We start from the raw sequence: 20903 nt of genomic DNA, 5'->3' as shown, positions 1-20903 counted from the left end.
GTTCCAATCAAATTTTGGTCTCTAAAGGGCCAGAATCGGTTTATACTACCCAGTCGACCTGGTCGGTTGGCTCAGTTCGAGTCGGGTTCCGCCCGGTTCAATGGAATCCGAAGAGCAGCTGGGTTGCCGACCATGAGATAAAATATCGAAGCAGCTTAAACTGGTCATCGCGGGACAACTGGGACAAATGGACAAGCATGAGCAGGCTTAAGCTCGAAATGCACCATATCTTGATATCAGTGGTACCCAAGGGATTTGGCTGAGGCTTGCATCCTTCCATTACCATGGGCTGGTCGGATCCAAAACCCAAGGTACCCAACCGGTATTTCCAACCCAAGTCACTCTTAATTGACCCACCGGCGCCTCCAGAAAAATGCTGCAAGGGAAGTTAGGAGGGGCGGCAGCGAACAACATTCATGATAACGCCATCCACCAGTAAAGTTGCATCGGAATTATAAACGAGCATGCTACCGCTTCTCCCAGGAGATAATTATGACCATAGATGACAAAGTTGGCTTTAGATTTGCCATCCACCCACTCACCAGTCACCACAGCAATTAATTAATCTTTCTTCTTTTATTAGCGAGTTTCACTTTAGCCCGGTTTGCACCCAAGTGTTCCCAAAAGAGTCCAATCCCGCTAAAGAGATCCCAACGAAGAAAGAAACGAAAATGATGGCCCTTGAGAGCTCGGTGCCAGCTGGGTATGGCATGGGTCATATTCCTGTGATGTGATGTCATTTAGGATGCCTTTTACTCATAGACCACACAATCTGGTTGGGACTTGGGAGGTTAGATGTCCTGACCTGTTTCTAAAACCTTTTCTCAAGAAAATTGAGTGAGAAACTGTATGCGGGTGAGCACAAACACGGGCCAAACGGGCTCCAGTCGTGCTAGCAACCAAATCTTGCCTTCCACAAATTGGCATTCGACGCAGGAGTAAGAGAGGTTGCAGTAACCCAATTCCTCTCCATGGGTTATCGGTCAGCTAAATGTGGAAGGTTACTTGTTCCTAATAGCATAAAAAACTTCTCTGGAATTGCCATGCTGGAAACCAACTTTAGATAAACTCATGATATGTTGTACTACACCGAATCGGATAGTACCAGACGTATTGTACCGTACTAGTTCAGTATCAATAATGTACCGATCTTCGGTATGCTAAAAAAACTTCGTACCGTACTAATATAATAAATCTTGGATAAACTTAATATCAAATAGCTCTACAATCTCTTTTGGAGACACCCGATAAAATATCAAATAGCTCTATGAATACCTATCAATAAAAATGTTGGTCAAATCCAGATTAAGTCACCAGACAATCTAAAACTTCCCTGAAACAACGAACTACTTCTTTTAAGCAGGTTATTTAATTCACACTCCTTTAAATTATCAAAAAGAATTTATAAAGGCAACTTGGCAGTGCTTGTCATAAAATAATTCAAAAAACGATCATCACTGTCAACAGTCTAAATCCAATAAATATGATAAGATTTTTCAGATTATGCAAGAGGGATATCGTCATTACGTGCAAGGAGAAAAATTATTAAGGTTTGTCTATGTACTATCAACCAATTTTTTATTTTCCAACAAATTTATATTTTTCTCTTTTTCCAGAAAAAAATATGAACCCAATATAGGATTTCACCAAAGATCGCTTATGCAAGTGACTGGAAGTCGGTTTAGTGAAAATTTGTTGTCGATCATCGGTCTAGAAAACCATGCAAACATTTCAAAATAACAACACAACGTGCACTTGTATTCAAATTAGTTTCAAATGCTATTCAAAATTATGAATCAGTTGATTAAAGAATGTTCACATGCACGGGCATGTCTTGCCTCTGCGGCATGTTGTGTGTACATTTAGTGCAACAAGAATTATGTAATTTGTGAGAGCATAGTAACTCTGGTGCATTCGTTTGAAAAACCTAGAGTGTCAATTAGTAAAAGTTTTAGCTTACATACATGATCGAATGCCAAAGAATATTATTCTAACATATTCTGATTGTTTTTCCCTGTAAGACCCTTACATGTCCTTCAGAGTCACTAGTAAGCTCATAAAATACATAATCAAGGATGAACTGCCTACTTGCATAAGAAAATAATTGAGAAAGAATCGATGACAGGTGCATACAAGTTATTGACACGGTCGGGAGTAATATTCCAGCTTGGAATGAGTATTGAAATTTGTACATCTCTGTAGCCTTTTACTATTTCTGAGAAGGTAAATGTTCCTCAAGGCCAAGACTTAATGGTCGTGAAGAGTGATATCTGCAGAAACGTCAACCAGAAATATATATATATATATATATATATATATATATATATATATATATATATATATATATATATATATATATATATATATATATTATTTTTCTGGTAAACGAACAAGCCAGAATCTTTCTTTTGAAAAAAAAAAAAAAGTGAATCAGAACTATATCATTCAAAAGAAGGCCAAAGTTTTTCCGTAAAGGAAGACAAAATGTAAGACACTTCCAATAAATGATTATCAGATCACATACAACTTACAAGAAAATCGATGATTCCAAAATTTCATCAGATTGGGAACATTCTTTTGGTCACACTTTTAATCCACTCCTCCTGCATGCCATGAGAAGATCGTTGGAAGTCTTCTAAGATTCTCATAAAGAAGCAAACAAAAGGGGGCTCGGCTGATATATGGAGTACCTTTAGGATGCAAGCCGACCAAACAAGATTCCACTGAATACCAAAGCACCAAACCACTTGTTGGAAACAAACCTGTCAAAAACAAATGTAAGGATCCAATTTAAATATAGAATATAAAAGATGTGAACCCCCAAATGCATCAAAACCACCAAGCCCAGGCCATACCTCTGCCAGAATCCAAAAAAAAAAAGGCTCATGGTTACCACAATGCCTGAACCAGAATGGGTATAAGAGTTTCATCAAGTTGGTCCAACCATTGGATCAGACCTAACTTTGGAATCTTTGAACCTCCATGTAAATATAAATCTTTCCCATAATCCCAGGTGTTGATCTTATGATTCCACCTTTCCACAGCATCCCAAAACTGATGGGCACCATAATTTCTTAATATTCAAGTATGAACCTAGGTAAGTAACATCAAACTTGTACATGAGACACAGTTATCTAATATCTTGTAGCTTTTCTGCATCATTAAAACCTCCACTACAATATCTGCATCTTAACATAATTATTGTTCTATGCTTGGTGGCACTATAGACTGGACATTCCAACATAACCATCAAACAACTCTTGAAGGCTCATATTTTTCTAACCTTCCTATCAAAAAAAATTTTGTATGTTGCTAGTTTAGCACCTGATTCATGGCCTCTCCCTTAAAGGTTTGATGAAGTCTCAAGCCTCCTAGGGTACTCATTGAGACACTTCTAATAACCAACCGTCACAACCTGGACATAAGGACATTCAAATTGTTGGAATTTCCTCTTCAGCATCAATATTGCTGAAGTACTTCTTTCACAATAAGAAATATGCGCACAAAACAAATTGAAGGATAAAGTTAAAGTAGATGTTATAAATATACACTCCCACACATACACAGAAGCAAATCTTTCTGCAATTAAAAGGTCACGGTATGATAATCTAGAACACCAAACAAATTTGAAAATAAAATTGTTTTGAATGTCCGCTAAGAAATCTTAACCCAGTCACTTAACCCAGTCATTGCACCATATTCAACCAAACACTCATCGGAACACTTGGGTTAAACCACATTTTTAGAAGGGAAAAATAGGTATTGCTGAAAAGTTGTTACACAACTTTTTGCCTTCCAAACTCATTTACCCTACTTAACCCAAGAATAAATTACTCCACCATATAGGATGTTTATTCTAGAGAAAAGAGGAGTAGAAGTAAGGTAACCCATTTATTCTGGTTAACTTATCTGCTTCCAAACGCAGCTTTAGAATTGTAATACAATTCCATATTTTCGAATGCATGTCTATAATGCCTATGTTTGTGTTCTGGATTTGGGATCTACTTTGCTGTTCATGTAAAGGAGAGTGGAGTTGGAAATGAAACAAAGTAGCCAAAAGATATAAAACATTGCGTATGTTCACAACAGGCACTTGAACACATTGCTAGTCCTTAGAATTGCTAAATGAAGGAGACTTGTTTATCATAATAGAATGCTAAGGGGGACACTGGGATATTTCCAGCATAACCCAGACCCAGCACAACTGTCTTTGGTCTGAATCTTTTGCAGAACTTCACATAGACTGTCACTTAAGAAAATATACAATTCAAATCAACCAGGGCATGCTGTGCTACCATAGGTGGAGACAAACAGGGCTGCCCTTGAATTAATTTGGTGATTATATCTGATCAGATTAACCTTTGCTCTCTCTTTCTCTCTCTCTATCTATCTATCTATCTCTCGCACTTGCTTTCGCTCTCTGTTCTTAATCTGCAATCAGGACTATGCTAAGGTCTTTGGTTCAGGCTCGTTGGTCAGTCCAAAATGTCATCAGGATAACAGACATTATAATTAACAAGTTACAGACTATTGCCTACCTCTGACCAAATAAAACTCCCACAGATAAACATTGAGAACATAAAAGATAAAAGGAAGGATAGTTGGTAGAGAAAAGATAGCCAATCAACAATAAGAAAATCAATACATGACACCCCGGAAAAATACAGGCAGGCAAAATTATGCAAAGCTTAGCTCCTTCAAATTCTGTATCATGATTAACACCAAAACAATCCCAAATGTGAGGAAACCCAACTTGTGTGAATGATGCAAAAGAATGATATTACCAAGTACTCACTTTCTATTGCACTCGGCACGGTTAGGCAAGTCAACAGTCAAAATCTGCCATCCTAATTGTGCAGCTGCGGCAGTCAGAAATGGATAGTATGGCCATGCTGCCATGGGAATTGAAGCCAAGCAATCAGTAAGACAAGAATACGAGACGGTTCACAATAGTACATAAAATACAGACGAGGCAACAGGTCTAAATACTTACCAAGCTCTGCATTGTATCCACTAAGTGCTAGGCTACCAATACATGCTGTCCCAAAGCCAGAAATCCAAGTCTTTGTCAAACTTGCAAACCTCAATGCTGTGGATTTGACACCAACTTTTAGGTCGTCTTCTTTATCCTGAGTATTCAGTTATTATTACTATTATTAGCAATAGTAGAAAATGGACCAAACAAAAAATTGCTACATTCAAGAAAGTATGTACAGAAGAAAAAAAATGCCACGAGCAATCAATGTCATGAGATGCACCTGATGTGCATATATTGTATCATATACAAGAGTCCAGCATACACCAGAGCTGTACAATGGGAGAATAATTGCAGGATCCAAGCTTTCTTTTACAGCAGCCCATCCTAATAAAGCTCCCCAATTAAAGGTCAAACCTAGATATACTTGAGGCTGTTATGATAACATTAACAAACACATGGTCATCACTTTTAATCGCCTAAAGAAATTACAGAATAACTCAATTACAGATATTGTTCGAAAAGATATACCCAAAAAGTGTATCTCTTCATAAGGGGATATGAGAAAACCAACAGCAATGATGATGCCCCCAGAATACGGCTACATTAAAAAAGTAAAATGACATTAGATCTGTAAATGTTTAATGCAGAAGAAATATAAAATTATTATCTAAGCAGAAAACATTCCGGCAACATATGCATGTAACTCCAAAGAAGCTTAAAGGAAAGTTCATGCCTATAAACATGTACATACTTTATCTAAAAAATGTCGTGCAACATAACTCCAACAGAAGCATGGAATATCAATCATGTTCACATTAAGAAAAAGAAACCAAGCCAAAGAAACCAAGTCTTTCATAGGAAAGATGCAGAAGAATACTTATACCACCCAATGATTATGTACTAATATGTAATGGAAAAGGCTCTGAGGCCAGCTTCAGAGCCTCAAGCCATGCTTTAGAGCTTCCCATCAAAATCCCATGCACCTTTCGCTGAAAAAAAAAAACTAGAGCATGTTTCCCAATATTTCTCATTTCCCATGCACCCACCGCTCAAAAAATAAAATGGGTCCTAACTTCTCCTGTTTCCCATGCGTCTCTCCCCAGAGACAAAATGAAAAACTAAGTCCCTTGCACGTGCTTCACATATGCTGGACTCTAGTCTAAGATAATCTAGATTTCTAGAACTAGAATTTCGATAACCACAATGAAGTATCCTTTTTCAAATGCTTCATAATGGCTTTGTAACACAGAAACTAGACGAATTAGCTTTCAAAAAAGATGGATGTGTGATATAATAAGTCTCAGACTAGCAGCCAAGACTTAATAGTTTGTGGTTCAGTTCTTCATCAAGTAACAGACATCCATACCACTATAGATAGTCCCCCTCACATATTTACTTCTGTTATACTTTGAAGTTTCCTCCAATTTATCCATTTATAACCCTTAACTTCCTAGTCTTATCACACATTCACCTCAACTATACAAAACATTTTATCATTCAATTATTATATACTACAGTCATTTGCTTCGGCATTTTAGCATCTTTTTTGTCACGAGGTAGTCTCTACACAAATAAATACTGTTCATTCTTGACTTTCAGATCAAGGTTGGACCATCTTGTCACATTCTATTAGCTTATTGTCTGGATCTCCTTGAGGTAAAGTACGGCAATGTTGAATTTCACAAATAAAGACATGACCATGAAAACCAGTACAGCATGTTGTTCACCGAATTCTACAATTGTACCTCATATATGAAGCAAATAAGTTCAATGCTCAGTTCTAGATGCATATGTAGAAGTTTGTCTTGGTATTCAACCTTCTGCCACAGATTCCTAGTGAAACATGCCAGTCCACTTGAGCATGGAATCGTGCATAAAGAAGAAGAGCACTCACGCACAAAAGTCATATGAACATGTGAAGATGTACTTTGGGCATCCTAAATGGCAGATCAGACATCTGAGGTGAATTTTCTGAACTTCCAATAATAAATTCAACCCCTTCTTGCCCCTATAATTATCAGAGACGAGAAATGTAAAGTACCTATAATTGTTTAGTTGGAGAAGGATTCCTAAACCCAATAGAAGCTGAAATCCAAGAAAACAGAGCCCTTGAAATTGTGTCAGAATACCAGATGCAACAGGCCTGTACTTGGTGCGCTCAACCTGAAGCATCAAAGAAATATCATATAAGTCAACAGACAATGGTCCGTCAGTCACTGAGAAGCAAATGTTCCATGATTACAAACCCTAATGCTTGACACCAACTACATTTTACTTGTTAACCAATGCTTAACGTGGCAATAAGTATCACTTAATCTGATCACTAGTAAATTTGCAGCATATGAAGCCCCTATTTGAAACTTGAAGGAATACAGATGCTACATTAATAGAATCGCATAAACCGGACAACTGAAACAAAAATTCTGTTTCCTTTTATCACTAAATTCATCTCACCAATTGAATACAAGTAGGTACTATCTTTTATCTATTAAATATGACAGTCAGAAAGCTCCATAGGTCACTAGGATAACATAAAAGAATGAAGCAAAAGATTTCTTTTCCTGTTCCTTTCCTCTGTGTATTTCATATATTTTTCACTTTAGAACAAACTTAAGGAAAACAAGAACTTTTAAAAAAGGCACCTTTTTATCAATGTCACAATCAATAAGGTCATTCACAGTGCAACCAGCCCCTCGGAGAAGCACAGCTCCACATCCAAACAATGCTAACATTTTCAAATCAGGAAGCTCTCCTGGATTAGCTGCCATTGTAATTGACCTAGATATCACAGAGATTGAAAACCGCATTAGCGTTCTTTTTTTCACCTTCTTAAATTTACATTACAAATTCCACATTCTGAAGTCAAAAAAAAAAAAAAATCATTTCAAAGCAGAGAACATGAGTGCCGGACTTACTAGCAAAAGTTGGCCCGAACTACATGTCAGAGATTATGGGAATTTCGTATTAATTGTTTTTTTCACATATACTGGACTAATATAGCGGAGATTTTCTAGGTTAGAGGAATTGAATAGTTAATCTAAAGCATATACTTATTGAATTAACGAGAGAATTCAGAATCTAGCATTCAAATCAACTAAAGATAAGAATTTCCTTTTAAAGAACTAAGAAAAAGTAAAATTTAATACCACATGCACGGCCAAGCAAGCAGCCAGGTCCCGATAGGCTTATCCAACCGAGCGAGGAGCGCATACGGACGCACCGATTCCGGCAAATAGAGATCGACCCAAGAGCGCGAGGAACTCTCCGGCGGCGATCGCTCCCCACCATCCAGCCGCCGGTTCTCATGGTCCTCGGCGGTGCCCGGGGAGCTGGAAATGGAGGCGAGGGAGAGACCGTGGCGGAATCTGTCGAGGATCCTCGAACGCCGCCGCGACCCGATCCAAGGGTGACGCCATGGCGCGAGAGGGGAGCCCAAGGTTTGGGGACGGGCGGGAGGAGGGGTGATTGGATTAGGGCTTGGAGGGCGAGAAGGGAGGGAGAGGAGGGAAAGGGGAAGAGGCGATCGCGAGCAAAGCTTGCGACCGGCGCGCAAGAAATACAGCGCCATTTCGGTTTCGTGTTTCTCCGGACCCTCGTGTCGTGCGATCGATTAAAACCCGGTTATAATAGTCACAGGATATCGGCCGGACTTGACATGCAGCCCAACAAACTTCTTAAGGCGAGGTTTGAGGTACAAAAATTCCGGCTCATGTTTTAGCATGTTAATTATATTATTATATAAAAATATAAGATTTAAATTTTACTATAATCAATTAATTGTGGAGGAAAGATATGTTATCAAACTTTATTTCCATGTATTGATCATTGAATTGTTTTTTGGGGTTATATAATCAGTAAACTATAAAGGATCTATTATCTTATTTTGTTTTTCATATGTCATATAATGACTCCAAAACACCATTTTTGTCGCTATACACAAACATGAGATTTTAAACTTATTATAATTAATTATTTACTAAGAAAATTATGATCAAATTTTATTTTCCATGTTCCATATAGTGGCCATGGAGTGGTTTATGATTATCATATTTGTTTACCATATAGACACAAATTTTGGGTTAACTTTGGAGTGATCCATCACTAAATTTTATTTTCTATGTTTCGTAATGTAATTTACAGTATGGCTGCATAATTACTCTATAGTCACTGCAAGAAATGAAATCTATGTCCTGAGTGAGTCATATAGAAGCTACGATGAAATTGCATTTCTAATATTTATATAACAACCGTAAAATGGTTGTGTTCACCAAGTAAAAACCATGTTTTTATATGGTTATGTGTTCACATTAATAAATATATAAGGACTTATCAACTAGTTTATTCTTGTACCTTCATCACATATGTATATATAATAGAACTTAAAATAATTAATGAGTCATAAAAGTATACATTTAAATTTTATGTTGCATAGAATGATCTAGAATGGTTCCATGGTTGCTATGTATAAATACAAAAAAATGGGCTTTATTACAATCGGTGAGCTAGAGTGGGACTAGTCATCCAATTTTACTTTCCATATTTTATATAGCGACTGCAAAAAATAGAACTGTAAAATTTAGATCCTAATATAATTAATGGATCATAGAGAGGCCGTCACATTTTTTTCGCTATTGTTGTATAGTAAAGCTAGGATAGTTTTGTATTCACTGTATATATGAACATTATATACAAAATTTATGAGCCATTATATTTTGTTTTTCATATTATATATAGTAACAACACAATTGTTCTATGGTTATTATATGGGATAGGACACTTTTATTGCATTTTGAGTGAAAATGAGATCTAATATATTGTGCGTGTGTGCAGGGAGAAAAAAATAAATAATACAAATCTAGTAATAAGTACATCCAAAATAATAAAAAAATAAAATATCATAAACAAAAAAATATTATTATAGTTGGTCGATAAGATACTATCTAAATACTATACCACATATGATATAATTTAATCCAATATTCTGTTTCCCTTGCGATAAATATGGTCGGCACGGAAAGTGATGCACCTTTTCATCAATCTGCTGATGTCCTGCAATTGTAGATATCTACGATCTGCATTAGCCTGAAACTGAATCCACCCAATCATCCTAACTGAGTCATCATGAGGAAGAATAAGACCAGCTCTAAGGATGAGACCCGTTTTTAACCGGGCTGACCCCTGTCTGGTACCCTCGTAGAACCCTGAAGGACCCGCTTTTAAACCTCAGGGGAAATCTCCAGTAGGGGTACGGGCTTTACTCGTTGTCCTCCCTTGCAATAGAATTTCCATCGCGATGAAACGCATCATACTCCCTCAGGTGGCGTTCCAACAGTCATCACGGCCGTCCAATCTCCACCAAGCATCGCATGCTCCCTTGCAAGCACCCATCCTTTGGCCTTCTCGAACCTCCCCCATTTTCGACCTTAGCCTGTGTCACCAGAGAGATTCTCGAGGAGGAAAGCCCGGCGAGACTCAGGAGGCGGAGGAACTGGAGATGGAAGCGGCGGCGGAGGAGAGCAGCCACCAGCTACTGCTGCGGAAGGCGGAAGAGGAGGAGGCGCTGTCGATAGAGAGGCAGTTCGACGGGAAGCGGGTGCCCGCGCGGCGGGAGCAGCTGACGGTGCGGGCCTTCGCGGCGAGCGGACTCCTCGGGGTGATGTGAAGCATCATTGTCATGAAGCTTAATCTCACCACCGGTACGATCCCCTCCCTCCACGTCTCCGCCGGCTTGTTGGGGTTCTTCTTCGTGTGGAGTCGAGGGTCAAGGTTTTGGAGAGCGCCGGTTTTCTTAAGCATCCTCTCACCGCCAGGAGAATACCGTCATCCAGAGTCCAGACCTGCGTCCTCGCCACCTCTGGGGTAGTTCTATATACACCCCCCCTATTGCTCAGGACACCCCCCAAAAACCAAAAAAAAAATACCCAAACTAACCTTTAGTGTAATTACCATATTGCCCTTGAAATTTTCTCATACACCCCCTTCCTCCTCCTCCGTTTCATTTTGAAAAGAAAAAAAAAACCCCCCCTCAAACCCCCCTTAAACCCCTCGATCCATTTACATCGTTTAGGCGATCTTTGAAGGAGATTTAAGCCCCATTCGAAGCATGGACAAGCAACTAGTGATTTGGGACGAAGAATCGGCCGCAAAGGTACGTGTTCCACCTTGTTTCGAAATTTTTTTTTTTTCACGGTTCGTGCTCCGTTCGGCACTGGATCGCCGAACAAAAGGCTTCTGTTCGGCAACCCTCAACCGAACAGATCTGTTCGGCTGCACAGTGCCGAACAGAAGGCTTCTGTCCGGCACTGTTCAACCGAACAGAAGCCTTTTGTTCGGCGATCTAGTGCCGAACGGAGCACGAACCGTGAAAAAAAAAAATTTCGGGAGAAGCCGGCGAGGTGGTTCCGGAAGAAGCCGGCGAGGTGGTCGGAGATCGGGAGAATACCGGCGACGAGAGGGAGAAGGGGGAACGGGGGGGTTTTGGGCGTTGGCGAGGTGTTTTGGAGGGGAAGAGCGGGGTGGGGGGGGTTTGGGGGGTGTAGAGAGCAATTTAGGTGAGGGGGTGGGGAGGGTGGGGGGTAATTTAGGAATTTTTAATTTTTTATGGGTGTCCTTAGCAAATGGGGGGGGGTGTAGAGAGTATTTAATTTTTTTTTAATTTTTGAGGGGTGTCCTGAGCAATAGGGGGGGTGTATATAGAACCACCCCCACCTCTGGCATCGCCTTTGGTGGTAACATTACCCATTTACCCCCATTTCTAATTTTTTTCACCGTTTAGGATTTTTGCATATGAGCCTCTGTAGATTTTGATAATTGCATATGGATCACTACTTCTGATGGCTCTATCAGTAAGTCGTAAAGCTGCAAAAGGAGTTGGATAAAATAAAGATTTTTGGCCCGTGACCAATGCATATTGGATGGGTAGCATGTTCCAGCTAGAGTTGGATTGGTCCACTTTATTTAGCTGTTTTCCTTCTTTATATCCTAGGCTGGTATTTAGGGGTCAGCTAACCTCAGATTCAGTTTGTTCAATTAAATAACAGTGAAGAGATTGGACTTTCCTCTTGTAACTAATTTAATTGGAGACATGTCATTTTGAATTCGTCCAAGTCTTTGATTGGTTTTGGGTTAATCTACTTCATTAACAGCATGATATATTGATATATAATGCTGCTAGATCATGTTTTAGCTAATCTTGATTGGACCCAGCCTGTCTGTATTGGTAAATGAGAAAAGAAGACATGGTAACATGTAGAATCTTCCAAATCATTTTGACCTTCAGATAGTACCAGAAAACTAGAGCATTGAAATTGTCATGTTATTGCAGTACTAATTAGTCTTATTAAGCACTTGCATGTTCTTCTAATTAGTAGCAGAATTACTTAAGTTGTTTGAACAATATGGAAATCAACAGGAGGCTTTGGAAGTTATCTTTTTGCTACGATGGACACAATTGCCAAGCAAGCTACAGAAGCGAATGTTGCACAAAAACATCGGGAACTCAAAATTAGGATTGGTGATTGGATTTCTCTTCATTGTTAGTTACCTTGACTGTTCTCACTTGTGCGCCTTTGAAAGGTATGCCCTCTGAACTTTTACAATCGGAAGAAAAATGAGAACATTAAAATGCGCAGTGATCACCAAAACATTAATAGGATAGCTGAGTGAATTAGCAGATAAAATTCTTACTATGAGTTTGTTTTCAGATCATGATCACTGACTAGAAGCTAATACATTCCAGTGGCACTGCAACAGCTCATCTGATCAACAGTTTCCACACTCCTCAGGGTGCCAAACTAGCAATGTAACTTCAAACAATCTCAAGAACCAAACATGTATTTTCTTTATTTTCTTCTTCCCCTAGTGGCATTAGACAAAAGACTTGTTGTTGTTTGCCTCCTTTTGATATCTTTCAGGAAACAAGTTAGAACATTGGCAAGTTCTTCATACTCAAGCTTCTTGTGGGTATTTTTCCAATGGTTTTACACTGGTGGGGATGATTGTGGATTCGCAGCCTTTCCGACGTTAGATCTCCAAGCCTGTCAACATAAGTATGCATTCATTGTGTTCAAACCTTCTATTCCAAATATTTCTCTATCCGCCTAGAGTATAGGTCCTCTTATTCCTGAAAGTGAGACATTAATTTGACACAAAAGAACTGAAAATCTCAATTCCGTTATGTGTTCATGAATGTTTTAGGTTTGCCATTATTCTTCTAGCTTGATTTCAACGTGTTGCCAAAATACATTACTTTCATTCTTTTTTTGATGAAGAGGGAGGCAAAGCCACCCGACCTTTATTAGAAAAGGGAGTTTACAGAAACTAGTTATAAAGGATTTGCAATAAAGAAAAATACAAAAGAGCAATAAAATTTTTTTACAAAAGATAGTGGTCTGTAAGTAGACTTGTTAAAAAAACATTACTTTCATTCAGGTTCTGTTTTTTGATCTTTCAGGGACTTATGTTGGGGTTGGGCTGATTTGCGCTAAACATCTCTGTCGTCTTGTGTGGCACTCTGTCACGGGGAATCATGTGGCCCTACTTGATGTGAGAAAAGGCGACCGGTGCTCAGCAGATCTACCAGATACCAGTCTTCATGGTTTGCAAGGATACAGGGTAACAGCCACCTCCTCTCCTCATAAATTTTTCCCATGTAGTTTAATCAGAGTTTCAAAATCATTGCAGGCCCTTAAACAGAAATAAAGTCCTCCTCTTGTTGTCATAGGTGCCATAAAACTACCCAAACCAACTTTAATCATGAGACAGTTGGAACATATATTGTATTCACCAAATTAGGAGCTTAAAGCTAGTTTTTGAGTTATTCCAAACTACTTTGAATTATAAGAAGTGCATTAAAATATATAATAATAACATTCATTCATGTCTTCTCTGTTCCAGGTCTTTGTAGCTATTGCCTTGATTCTTGGGGATGACATTTACAACTTCTTTTAAAGGTTTTGTGCCTTTATATCGCAAGTGCAGAGCCAAGGCTCCTCGGCAATTATCATCTCAGGCTGACAGTAGTCCCATCGACGCATCCCACATTTCGTCTGATGACAAGCTTTACCCGAACTTTGGCAAGGGATCAAATCCTGAAACCGCTGGTATTTGGAGGTTATATCATTGTTGCTGCTGTCTCCACTGCCACCCTTCCTCACATCTTGGTGCCATGTCTTGGTTGCCTAGATCATTGCACCAGGACTCGCCTTCTGCAATCCCTACAATGCTGGCCTCACAGACTGGTCTCTTGCCTCCACCCACAGTTAGCTCACAATTTTCACCATTGCAGCAGCGGCGGAGGCCTCCTATTGTGCCATCCTTGCAGGTCTCGCAACCTGTGGTATCATGATGAGCTTCATGTCTACTGCTTCAAACTTATGCAGGATTTCAAGACAGGGTACCTGACTTTGGCCTCTCCGAGGTCCATGTTCATTTGCCAGGTGATTGGCACTGCCATGGGTTGTGTCGCTGCACCATCAGTCTTCTGGCTATTCCTCAAGGCCTCCAAAGACATTGATGTTCCTGGATCAGAATACCCATCACCTCATGCACTTATTTACCGTAACATGGCGATACTTGGAGTTGATGGATTCTCATCATTGCCAAAGCACCGCCTCGCATTATGCTATGAGCGACGCTGCCATTCTCATCAATTTGCTGAGAGATGCTGTTGGAAAAAAGGTGGCAAGGTTTATACCACTCCCTATGCCAATGGCAATGCCGTCTATCTGGGATCATAGGCATATGACATGTGAGTGTGGAGCCTGGTATAATTGTATGGGAGAGGATTGAAAAGGCTAAGGCTAGTGCATTTGGGCCCACCATGACTTCTGCTCTGATTTGTGTTGATGGGATATGGACTCTGCCCCTTTCTCCAGTGAAGTCATCCGTATGCATGAAGTTTCTGTCATGGAGCATGAAAGCACAGGTGGATACCTGCATTGCAGCCTTATCTTAATTCTCATGGTTGAAGGCGAAAGGTCATATAGAAAATCTTTTAAGCAGATTTAGGAGATTTACAGGCAGTGAAGATAAACGGTAAAAGAGGGAAGCAGGTTTATAATACAATTTTACTTCATCCTGTATATCAGCTTAGCTTTGTGGGCAGCCTTTAAATGTTGCTGCATCCCATTCATGTGAAATGTACTGAAATTAGAGAGAACAACTTCAGAATAAATTTAAGAATCAAACACAGGCGTTTGTTCTGTATCTTTCTCCTCCTCATAGATTCTCAGAATCCCATAAAAAGAGCTTCTTTTTCCTTCAGAGGATGGAGTCTCCTTTCACAAATGAGATCCTCGGACTGCGCTCATCATCTCCATTTCAATCCAGATTTGGTGCAGAAACCCCTTACCTGAAGTGATGCATTACTTTTCATTTTTCAAACTAATGGAATTTCTTTAGTTCTGTGTTCTGAGATAACCTGCTCTCTCTCTCTCTCTCTCTCTCTCTGAGTTCTGTTTTCGTTGTAAACTTTAGTAGGTCCCAGTTCCCTCTTCCACTTGCTGGATCTTCTAATACACTATATTTCTACAGCGAAATGATGATGGGCGTCGGTGTCCCTTCCCATCAAATCTAAACTGGATGCAGGTCTGATCAGCATCCCTCTCCAAGTTCCACTTTGTTCCATGTGTTAGGTATTAAGGATTTGAGGTGGTGGTTCCATCCAAGTTGGCCCACAAGGCTGAGAAACTTCAAATAACCCATCAAAAAGGAGCAACAACTGTACCAAAGCTTGCTTATGCCAGCAATATTAAGTTAGCAATGGAGCACAATTCTATAAAAGAGTTCCACAACATGATCATAAAGAACACCCATGTTTTGTCAAATAATGGAAATAATAACAAATAAAGAAAAAAAAATAATTGTATGAATAAAAGGATTGCCAATACCATGCAGCTTATCCAAATTTATAATGAGAACCTCCACAAGCTTTGTTTTGAGCTCTTTTTTCTCATGTCATGAATCGTCCAATCTGCATGTCTCTGCTTGTGAGTCCTGAAAGTCTCTCTTTTTAAGAGAGGACTCACATGTATTACCTCCTCTTTATCTCACATTCTTCCCCTTTCTCTAACCTTTTAGTTCTCTGGCTGTACCTGCTGCAGCTATCAGAGAACCAAAAGCTGAGCACTTTCCACGTCTGGAGAGAACAAACCCCCAGAGCTCCCAAGCGATATTTAGTAAGTCTCTTTTGGCAGTGAAAGGAGAGAAGGGATAAAACCTTGAACTTATTCTATGTCACCGCGTCCATGCACCGGAAACCTTATTCTTAGGCTCTTAGCCTTGGGAACACCTCAATTCTACTCACTCAATCTTCAACGATAGTGCATTAGCTGAAAATAATGTTATAAAATGAAACCTCCAATCAAGAAAAAACATAAACGATGGATATGGAAATTCCTCAAAAATAAGGAAACTTCGTCGCCGCCGCGAAGATGCTAAAAAGTTAGAAAAGTTTCCATAGTTTAAACATAAAATTCAAGAATAATGTTTTACTTATTCAGAAGGAATGGTGCTAAAACAGCAAAAACAACAGAACTCCAACAGGAAGTAGTGCACTTTAATTGTGAGGAAGTCCTGAACAGTAATTCAGAGAATATTTCCCAAGGGAGAAGCCTCGAACAGTTCAGAGAATTTTCAGTGAAAAAGAAACTACAAAGTAAGCAACATATGAACGCAAAACATGGCACACATTTTGAAGACATTTTAAGACGAAATTTTACCGAACAGACGTAGTGCCCAATTAAGATACACCACTGAACCGTGAGACACATCTCAACATCGTAGTTAGGCTAGAGTTGGCTGTCATGAGATCACTTGCTGATTTTATAATTTATCTCAATTGAATAAATTTTGGGCGGCTAAGCATCCCTTCACCTGGAAAAAGAGAGAGAGAGAGAGAGAGAGATCACCGGTTCACTTCGTCGATCGAATTCTCATCCTTCAAACCAAAATCCATTTCATGCTCAAAAAATCCAATTTTTATATTCCTTTTTTTGTTTGTCTTGTCTAGAACTGTAAGCAAATGACAACGCTGAACGCCAAATTTGGAATTATTTGAAACAACATACTAATTCCTGGTCTGGATACAGCTAATTTAGACTGGAAGAAACAAGAAAAAAGGTTCAAAAAAAAAAAAGATAGAGAGAGAGAGAGAGAGAGAGAGAGAGAGAGAGAGAGAGAGAGAGAGAGAGAGAAATCACTTCAAAGTAGGCAATTTACAACTAAAACCATTCAGACATGAAATACTTTTCCAGATCTACGCAGGAGACATTAAAAAGATGGGGGGCAACCCATCTTTTCCTCAAAGAAAAGAAGAAGAAGAAGAAGAAAAAGAATATATATAAAGATAGAAGATCACTTAAAACCAGCTACTTTACAATCAAAATCGTTCGTATTTGATATATTTCACGGAAGCATGTCAAATTCTGGTCTGAAACAAAACGCCAGAAAAAAAAAATCACTCAACAGGAGGTAATTTACAGGGAAAATCCATCTCTCTCTATTTATTTCAATAGATCATGTCAAATCCTGATCTGAGAACACATAATTCAGATTGAAAAAAAAAGAGACAGAGATGGAAGATCGCAACAGGTAATCAAAATTGAAATCATTCAGACTTGATCAATTTCAAATCAGCATGTCAAAACCTGATATGGGAACGGAATAAAATTCAGACCAAAGGAAACAAAAGACAAAGAAGATCACTACACATGGCAACACAGCACCCAATATAAAATTGAAATCTCTCAGACTTGAGAGAGAGAGAGAGAGAGAGAGAGAGAGAGAGAGATCATACCTCATCTGGAAGCTGGAAAGGAATTCTCATGAAGATCTGTCATGTCTTCCACTGACTTTCTTGAACTATCAACCATTGGTGCGGTTCTTGCGATAAACCCAAACAAGTTCATAGTTCAAGAAAGCCTGTGAAGACATGTCCAGAATCTTGTTATTATCCCCATTCTTCACATATAAGCAAGAATTGTTGAACTTGAGAGATAGAGGAATTCAGATATGACTAATACCTCACGTGGAAGCTAGAATTCTCATAAAGATCTGTCATGTCTTCCACGGACTTTCTTGAACTATCAACCCTTAATTTGGTTCTCTTTTGAGAAATCCAAACAAGTTCACAGTTCAAGAAAGCCTGTGGAAGACATATCCAAAATCTTGTTATCATCTCCTCCATCATTTCTTCACATAAGCAAACATTTATAGAGAGAGAGAGAGAGAGAGATTCGGATATCACCAATACCAATGACTCGATGTGGAACCTATATTAAAATTCTCATAAAGATCTGTCATGTCTTCCATGGAAACTTTCTTAAATTATCAACCATATTGGTTCATTCTTGATGTTCCATCTCGCACTTGTTTTTTGCAGGAAAAGAAGGAACCTAAACAATTCACAGTTCAAAAAAGCCTGTGGAAGGTATGTTCATAATCTTGGTATCATCTCCTCCAATAATTCTTCACATGGTCGATCATGTGTAAGAGAGAGAGAGAGGAATTCAAAGCTCACTAATTACTAATGTCGAAGCTACATAAGTAAAGATCTATCTTCTTCTCCAACAGCTTTCATGCAGTTTTTTTCCCACAGGAAAGAAAGAATAAGAACTAAACCTCAATGAGTTCACATTTCAAGACAGCCTGTGCAAAACTTATCTCTCCTCCATAATTCCTCACATGTAAACAAGAATTGTCGAACCATGTTGGCTAACAAAGATCATTAAATTTTTTTAAAAAAAGAGAGACTCACCAAAAAATCATAAGGTCACAAAAGAGAAGACCATAATATCAAAAACCCTGACAAATCCTCATCAAAAAAGAAAATTGAAAAAAAGGAATAAAATGAAAACAAGTAATATGGAAGCAAAAGAAAAAAGAAAAAAAAAACTAGAAGCCATAACATAGATTGACAACAGCTAGAAAATGAAAACCTAGATCCAACTTAGTATGCAGTAATAAAATGATAAACCATCAACAATAGAAGAGTAGATCTAGAGAGAGATGGAGGAAAAGAAAAGTAGGCAGCCAGCCAACAACCAAAACCAAAAGCAACAGAAGCAAACAACCAACATAAAGAGAGAAAAAGAGAGAAAGAAAGGGAGGGGGGGAGGAAGGAGAGATGTAAAGAAAGAACAGTTCGGAGTTGTGAGCTGAAACGAGGCCCACCCAAGGCTTTAAATAGATCGGAAAAGCCTCAAAAAACCAGCCACTTGACCCACGGGAACCGGCCACATCCAGTGCAGTAACCGAAACAGATTCTTCCGTGCGAGCAACGTTCCTAATTCCGCCCCCCACACATGCGGCTTGCCAATGGCCAGGCGACGCGTGTCCTTCTCAATCAGTCGTACGTGACGATTTCCGAGGCGAGCGTGTGGAGTTGGAGGGGAACCGATGGCCTGCCGTTTCAGGTTTTCTCTCCAGGTTCTCCGAACTGTTCGCCGGCGTGGGTCGGAGTGGGCGCGGCCAGCCCCGATCCATCCATGATCGATGAGATGAGTTGTGACAAAGTTTGGACCCCACAAGTGAGTACGCTGATTTGTTTGATTTGGATTGTGGGACCTGCAGGCCACTGTAACTTGCTGTCACTTATCCATGGTGGCCATGATGGATGCGCACCATATACCGTAGGAGGCCATGAGCATGAGCTTTCCAATTTTCCCACTCTTAGGGCTCGTTTGGTTCGCGGGAAGTATTTTCCCTCCTAGGAATATGATTCCTGGGAATCAGATTCCTAGGAAGAGGATACCTAGGAAAGTACTTTTGATATGTTTGGTTAAACATGGAAAAGTGACTAATTTCCAAAGTGCTTATGTTTGGTTGACCATCCACTTTCCTAGGAAAGTTATGTATAATTCCTATTATGCCCTTAATAAAAATTAGGTCTTTAATGCCTCTTTAATGCTTCTTTAATGCTGAAGGGTCTTTTTGGAAAAAAATAAAAAAGGAGTGATTCCCACCTCATGGGAAAGTAACTTTCCCATGTTTCTCATGGGAAAGACTTTCCCATGAAATGTGGGAATCATATTCCCATGGGAATACAACTTTCCCATCTCTCTCCTTTGAAAACTCCAACCAAACAAGAGGCATTTCATTACTTTTCCGTTGACCACACTTTCCCCCCTCGTTTTCCTGCGAACCAAACGAGCCCTTAAAGCAAGCATATGTTGGGCAACTCTCTGAACATATCACTAATCCGGATGAAGTTTACCTTTTAATCTTCGCAAAATAAATTTTTAGATACTCGCATAATTTTGAAATTTTAGATTTGCTGTTGGCATCTATGCTTTTTGATTGGGTTAAAACTATATGGAGTCAAATTAATAATAGTTTTATCTGGTTAAAAAGAAAAAAAGTAAATGAATTTATGCGGATTAAAGTACTATTTTAGTTTTTTAAAAAATGTAGATGTTGTGGTTGTCTAATGCTCCCTCTTTTACTTGTATTGTACTAGTTACTAGTATATATTCGAAATTTTCCACTTATAAATTGGTCTGCAAGTATGGTGGTTTTCCATTACTCCTTCATTCGATAGAGATTCTTGTTGTATCTTACGCACATATGCACCATAAAATTGCCCTAACTAGATATAATAATATACCATCTCTTCTTTATTCATTTTTGTATCCTGGACATTTCACTGAAAAACTTCGTTTAGCTCCCAAACAAATCTAAATGAAGTTCACTTATCTAGATAGCAATATTATTTTCTTGAGATTTAAAAGACAAAAAAATAGAGACGAGAAATTTTGAAAATGTCATGTTAGCTTAAGAAGCATGTATGAATATTTATTCTTCAACCGGAGAATTTTGAAAATTTTAGGTTAGCTTAAAAACAATGTATCGATACATATTCTTCAACTGAGTCAAAACTATTTTATAAAGGAAGGTCGAACCATCAAATAAAGTTTATGCAAGAATC

At 38.9% G+C, this 20903-nt stretch overlaps 2 protein-coding genes and 1 pseudogene across 3 annotated transcripts; 2 read left to right on the top strand and 1 right to left on the bottom strand.

Moving 5' to 3' along the window:
• Positions 1-1877: 1877 nt before the first annotated feature.
• On the bottom strand, positions 1878-8596 carry LOC103717016 (4-hydroxybenzoate polyprenyltransferase, mitochondrial). Of its 2 annotated transcripts, XR_005506710.1 has the most exons (10): positions 8125-8596; positions 7621-7756; positions 7020-7141; positions 5507-5576; positions 5259-5408; positions 4994-5129; positions 4796-4892; positions 2691-2762; positions 2532-2603; positions 1878-2270 (listed from the first exon to the last, which is right to left on the bottom strand). XR_005506710.1 is itself a non-coding variant. In XM_008805244.3 (9 exons), exons 1-8 carry the CDS (start codon positions 8544-8546, stop codon positions 2693-2695), a joined length of 1203 nt encoding a protein of 400 aa, XP_008803466.1. In that variant the 5' UTR covers positions 8547-8596; the 3' UTR covers positions 2423-2603; positions 2691-2692. The 2 variants fall into 2 exon arrangements, 1 of the variants encoding a protein (XP_008803466.1); XM_008805244.3 differs by lacking the exon at positions 1878-2270 and having other exon boundaries at positions 2423-2603.
• Positions 8597-10183: 1587 nt separating this feature from the next.
• Positions 10184-10830, top strand: LOC120104251 (probable metal-nicotianamine transporter YSL12). The gene has a single exon (XM_039115106.1). It carries the CDS (start codon positions 10272-10274, stop codon positions 10638-10640), a length of 369 nt encoding a protein of 122 aa, XP_038971034.1. The 5' UTR covers positions 10184-10271; the 3' UTR covers positions 10641-10830.
• Positions 10831-12418: 1588 nt separating this feature from the next.
• LOC103718616 lies at positions 12419-18764 on the top strand (annotated as a pseudogene).
• Positions 18765-20903: the final 2139 nt, after the last annotated feature.

The sequence above is a fragment of the Phoenix dactylifera genome, chromosome 17 (genome assembly GCF_009389715.1).
Source record: "Phoenix dactylifera cultivar Barhee BC4 chromosome 17, palm_55x_up_171113_PBpolish2nd_filt_p, whole genome shotgun sequence".
NCBI classification, from domain to species: Eukaryota; Viridiplantae; Streptophyta; class Magnoliopsida; order Arecales; family Arecaceae; genus Phoenix; species Phoenix dactylifera.
The sequence above is the reverse complement of the archived record's forward strand: the minus strand, read 5'-3'. Positions and strand labels throughout refer to the sequence as shown.

What these genes read in the sequence shown, in the direction of transcription:
- LOC103717016 (XM_008805244.3), bottom strand. Translation starts at nt 8,546, where the DNA reads ATGGCGCTGTATTTCTTGCGCGCCGGTCGCAAGCTTTGCTCGCGATCG. An exon ending in CTTGCTTGGCCGTGCATGTG is followed by an intron (nt 7,757 to 8,124) that starts GTATTAAATTTT and finishes TGTGATATCTAG; the next exon opens with GTCAATTACAATGGCAGCTA. An exon ending in ATACAATATATGCACATCAG is followed by an intron (nt 5,130 to 5,258) that starts GTGCATCTCATG and finishes CTGAATACTCAG; the next exon opens with GATAAAGAAGACGACCTAAA.
- LOC120104251 (XM_039115106.1), top strand. Translation starts at nt 10,272, where the DNA reads ATGAAACGCATCATACTCCCTCAGGTGGCGTTCCAACAGTCATCACGG.